General features: G+C 39.8%; 1 protein-coding gene across 1 annotated transcript in view; it reads right to left on the bottom strand.

The window, feature by feature from the left end:
- Positions 1 to 3,249: 3,249 nt before the first annotated feature.
- LOC129867107 (guanine nucleotide-binding protein G(o) subunit alpha-like) overlaps positions 3,250 to 6,000 on the bottom strand; it is a 210,212-nt gene continuing 207,461 nt past the window's right edge. The window contains exon 8 of the mRNA XM_055940283.1: positions 3,250 to 5,644. Within this exon, the coding sequence (XP_055796258.1) occupies positions 5,457 to 5,644 (188 nt within the window). The 3' untranslated portion in view covers positions 3,250 to 5,456. The remainder of the gene's footprint in view (positions 5,645 to 6,000) is intronic.

Raw genomic sequence — 6,000 nt, 5'->3', positions numbered from 1 at the left:
CTTGCTCGTACAATATGCATATTATTACTATTATTGGATAGAAAACACTCTCTAGTTTCTATAGGCGTTGGAATTTTGTCTCTGAGTGGAACAGAACTCATTCTACAGCAATTTCCCTGACATGGAGTCAGATTTCACACATTTTGGCCCCTGATCTGGAGTCAGTGGCAAGAGGACAGCTTTCGACCAAAAGACGATTAGACCCAAGAAAGGATTCTTTGCCCAAGATTCTGATGGAAGAACAGCTCAAAGTAGGAACAATTTATTATGATAAATCGTGTTTCTGTCGAGAAATGTTAATCGCTTATGACGCCATTTTGTTTGACGTAGCTTCGCTTGGCGCAAACTGTATTGAAAAGTAAGGATAATTTAAAAAATGTAAATCAGCGATTGTATTAAGAATTTAATTGTCTATCAATCGCTGTCCACCCTATATTTTTTAGTCACGTTTATGAGTATTTATGTATACGACTAGATCACTGTCTAATATGGCGCACGACATTGTCTGACCAGCTGGGCAACTTTTGTCATTGTCTAACCATGATTTTGGTGGCTAAATATGCACATTTTCGAACAAACTGTATATGTATGTTGTAATGTGATGTTACAGGAGTGTCATCTGAAGAATTCTGAGAAGGTTAGTGAAAAAATTAATATATTTTGGCGATGTTTACGTTATCGCTCTCTTTGGCTAGAATCAATGCTCTGGTAACGTTTGCATATGTGGTATGCTAATATAACGATTTATTGTGTTTTCGCTGTAAGACACTTAGAAAATCTGAAATATTGTCTGTATTCACAGGATCTGTGTCTTTCGATTAGTGTATGCTGTGTATTTTTACGAAATGTTTGATGATTAGTAATTAGGTAAACACGTTGCTCTATGTATTTATTCTAGTCCATTTGTGACGGTGGGTGCAATTGTAAACTATGATATCTACCTGAAATATGCACATTTTTCTAACAAAACCTATCCTATACCATAAATATGTTATCAGACTGTCATCTGATGAGTTTTTTTCTTGGTTAGTGGCTATCAATATCTTAGTTTAGCCGAATTGGTGATAGCACCTGATGGAGTAAGAAACTGATGGAGTTAGAAAAGTGGTGTCTTTTGCTAACGTGGTTAGCTAATAGATTTACATATTTTGTCTTCCCTGTAAAACATTTAAAAAATCTGAAATGGTGGCTTTATTCACAAGATCTGTATCTTTCATTAGGTGTCTTGGACTTGTGATTTAATGATATTTAGATGCTACTATTTAATTGTGACGCTATGCTAGGCTATGCTACTCAGTGTGGGGGGGGGGGTGGGGGGTGATCCCGGACCCGGGGTAGATACTCGTGAAAGGTTAACATAAGCGATAAATGGTAAATGCAATTTTCGTATATACGGGTTCACTGTATCACCACGCAGGGTAAAGCAGAGAACTGACTGAAATAGTACAGACATCTTCTTTTATACTGTGACAGATGTAGTTCCAACTTTAGAGTTGGCCTGTCACAGTAGAGGCTTAGCGTGGTTTAAACTTGCTAGCCTATCGGTGGTGCCCAGGCTGGTCCCAGCCTCACAGCACACAGGATCCAGATATCCGGAAGTGTTTGTTGTGAAGTTTGAGCTGAGTTGTCGGTGGCTACAGATTCCTCAGTTCCTGTTTTCTTGTTATTCAGCATTTTTCCATCTTGTCTCAACCTTCTGGTTTGCACAGTCGACACCCTAGATTAACAACAGCTTTTCTGCAGTCACGCTATGTTTTGTGATTAACATGTCCTATTTCTATAAGGCATATATTTTTGTTAAAAAGAGAACAAAACCATCCTTCACACTTCTTGATCAATTAGACCTAACTGCATTATGAAAATGGCAGAGAGCTCATAGTGAGGATGACTACTGCTCTGGACTTATGTGTGGTTTGCTTTTTTGCGCTGTAGCAGCAGCAGAGGCATCGCCCAAGTGGGTGCTACACGTTAGTTGTGGAGGAGTTTGAAGTCCAGGCTACAGAGAGACTGAGCTGAGGACGACATCCGGGCCAGCAAGCCAACCCCATCACCTGGCATCACAGGCTACAGAGGCAGAGGATAACATCAGCTCCAGCAAGCTAACTGTATTACCATCATCTGGCATCAACTGCATCACCTTTATCTGGCATCACCATCATCAAACCATCATCTAACACAGTTTAGCAGCCTGAGATTGCTGATCTACTGTTCCAGGATGATTTTTGTGAAGTCAAGCGTTTAAAATGAATGGCCTTCTGGTAAAACTATTAATGATCTTTAACTCTGCACTGTCTAAGCTCAAGTCTCTAATCAACAGAGTAAGACACTCAACTGCAACTCTATTTAATCTATCACTCAATCAATCACCCTGTCAATCTCCATCCCCGCTCACTTCCTATCTACCATCTCCCTCTTCTCAGCCACCATCATTTGCTCTCTCTCCATCTCTCTCTGTGCCATGGCTGAACCTACTGAACTTGCAGCCTCAGCAGTCTGCCCAATCAGAAGCTGAGCCCCATTTATGGCATCTCTCTGGCTTATTCCACTAAATACTTAATTTCTCAGATTTGCCGTGCTGTTTGTTCTTTTGCCCATCCATGAAAAATGTCAGAATTGATACTATAACGTTGATGTGTTTTAGGTTACCATGTATGACCAGGGAACTCTGGGCTCATGGATAGTCTATGTGTTTTAGTTTCATGGATGGTGTGTGTGTGTGTGTGCTCTCGTGTGTGTGTGTGTGTGTGTGTGTGTGTGTGTGTGTGTGTGTGTGTGTGTGTGTGTGTGTGTGAGGGAGTCAGTGTAACGCATAGTGTGTGTAGCCTATGAATGAGGTGTTGCTGCCCCCTAGGCTGAACTTGCTCGCTCTACTCCCATCCCAGCAGAGACTTCAGCTAGCAGCAGGACATCCTCCCTGCAGGGGGCAGGAAGCAGGGGAATGGATGGCGGGGAAGTGATAATTTCATCCCCTTTTACCCTCCCTCCTCAGCCTACTCAGCCTACAAATATACTGCACTGAACATGGGCCGCCATCACACACTCATTCTAACGTAAAATTCAGATCCAACCTAGTTTAACATTGTGGAATGATTGGTAGTTAGTTAGTTTCCTACATTCCTACTTTCCTCCCTTGTTCAGTTTGACAAGGTTTTGTATATCTTATTAGCAGTGTGTCAGTAGCCAGAAGGTATCAGGTTTGTGAGAAAAGGTGGTACTTATGAGTGACAATAAGAATCAGAAGGCCCCAAATTGTAGTCATGAAAACTGTGGGTTTTAATGTAAACACTACATTCGATTGGTATTCCAGCACGAACATCCCACATGAAAGAACAACCATTCACTAAAAAGGAGGGAGAAAAAAGCAGCACAGAATAGCATTCCCTGGGATAAAAATAATGGATAATAAAAAAGGAACAAAGGAAAAATAATGCCAAACTGGTATGTGTAATAATACACAATATTCTTAAAAAAAATGTAAATCAAGAAGGCAGATAGGTAGGAAAGATACATCTTTCCAAATCTTTGTGTGAAGTGAGAGCTGTGCTTTTCTATGAAGACCTGGAAAGTGTTTGAGTACAATTCCCCAAAAGTAAAAGAAAGAGCTTGAATCTGTACAGCCGTGTGGACATCCCGCCAAGCAACGTGGCAGGATGTTCTCCAAAGTGGTTCTTCCAAAATAAAAATCAAATATATATATATATATATATATATATATATATATATATATATATATATATATATATATATAATTCAGGCTAAGTAAATACACTGTACTGCATGGAGATCAGGCAAAAATAATCAGTACAGTTCATAAACATGGGTAAGTCAGTAAGAACAGCTCAAGAATGGATCACGGGAACCCTTGCAAACAGTTTTTTTTTAAAGGGGGAGATAAAGAAATGTTCTGTAGCTACAAAGCACAAGAAATATACTTTAATAATAATACAGAATCATCATTATCATTGATATTGTAATTATTATCATTGTCCTTTTCATTATTGTTTTTATTGTCATAATCATACTTTTTGTAGATTTTTTCTTGAATAATTCTACATTGTAAAGATCCCAAGGATCTACAGATTTCTACCAAGACACACAGCCCAATGACCCTTGACCTCAAATCTCCACATCACTGGTCAGCACGGCTGTTGGTTCGCCTCCCTAACGCCCTCCCTCGGCCCTTCCCAGTCCATAAGATGGTTGTCTCTTTATGATGCTGTTGTCTTTAGATTTTTTTCTTCTTCAGTTTTTCAATTTTCTTTGACTTTTGTGTTGGATAAAAAATAAAAAATCTCAACATTTTCTATGTGAAGCGTTTAACTGTCTCTTTATACAAAGGCTGAAGGGTCGGTCATGCTATCTGTGTCAGGAGGAGTGACGGGACACCATTACCAAGCAAGTGGACTGCCCAAAACAAAACCATTGGGGCGCTAGAAAAAAAATAAGGATGATAAAGTAGAAGAATAAAGTACAAGGTGTGTGGTGAGTACAAGGTGTGTGGTGAGTACAAGGTGTGTGGTGAGTACAAGATGTGTGGTGAGTGTGGGACAGACGATAAATAAATAAATGAATCAATGATAATAAAAAAAGTAGAAGTTCCTTACATGATAGTGTTAATAGGTATTCATTACAATAACAAAGTGTTCCTAGGACCATCTCCAAACCTGTCATTTTCAGGGGGTTGGCAGCTTTCAGATATCTGATTGGTTTAGAGGCTTGGGGTCACGTGCTGTGACTCACTGCTCCAAAATCCACAAAGCCAATGGCAAAGGCCCACCGGAGTGACAGGAAGGGATTGGATAAAAAAAAGGGAAAAAAATAACAATCTTATAGGACGCATCAATCCTGGGTGCTTCTGTTGATCTCAACGATCAAATAGCTGAAGAGAACTTCTAGGATTACCATGAAAACCAAGTCTGGTACATAAGAAAGTAAAGAGGACAGAAACACACAAACACATCAGCTTGTTTCAACTGATCTTGACTGTGGTACTCATGACTATCATACCTGTCATAGCCATTGTTAGAGCAAGAAATGTTTTTTAGCGTCATTACATCATTACTACAGTAACGTACTCAGGCAAACGTGTACAGGTCAGCCAATGGACTGATATTCATGTAATAAATATACATATGATAAACAAACATACAAAAATGACAAAAAGAAAGACATGATGTAAAATAAGTGAGGGTTGTTTTGTTAAAAACAAAAAGACACAGTTGGGAAGTGGAGAAAACAAACATTAAACAAGTTCTCAACTTTGTTCTAAAACTTTAAAAGCTGGGTTTCTATAAGAAATCAGTTCTGTTGGCAGCTCTTTGAAGTCAAACTAAAAACATTATATATATATATTGATATATACGTATGCCTATTTTAAAACAATCATTATTATTATTTACCAAGTTGCATTTTCAATTAGAATCATTTCCAGAGGAGAGTCGAGGGGCGGTCAGGGCTCAGTACAAACCACAGCCTCGCAGGTTGTTGGCGATGATGATGTCAGTGACGGCGTCAAACACCACCTGGATGTTCCCTGTGTCTGTGGCACACGTCAGGTGACAGTAGATCTCCTTATTGGGCGAGCGGTTCTTGCTCTCAAATTGTGCTTGGATGTAGGCAGCTGCATCATCATAGGTGTTAGGACCTGTGCAGGGAGGCAATGCAGAATGTGAAAGAGGGAAAAAAGAGGGAGGGAGGGAGGAGGAAAGATAGGACGGAGAGAAAGGCAACAGGGAAAGAGGAAAAACTTAGAATTGAAGAGAGCTTTTAGGGCCTAAACTAATTCCATTGAATACGTTTTATATTATCCTAAATAAATGATTAGCTCTATTACAATCACATTCTGGTGTGGTAACCCATGTGACTTCAGTTAACATGAGGATACAGTCACAATGGCTTGGCTGTCTGTGTCAGATGTGGAAGGCAGAATGTGTCCCTGTGGGCAGCTCTCTAAAGCCGGGAAAGGAAATGGTATGGTGTCTGACTGTCTGTCTGTGCCTA

The sequence above is a fragment of the Salvelinus fontinalis genome, chromosome 12, assembly GCF_029448725.1.
Source record: "Salvelinus fontinalis isolate EN_2023a chromosome 12, ASM2944872v1, whole genome shotgun sequence".
NCBI classification, from domain to species: domain Eukaryota; kingdom Metazoa; phylum Chordata; class Actinopteri; order Salmoniformes; family Salmonidae; genus Salvelinus; species Salvelinus fontinalis.
Note: the sequence above shows the minus strand (reverse complement) of the source record. Positions and strands in the feature narration are given on the sequence as shown.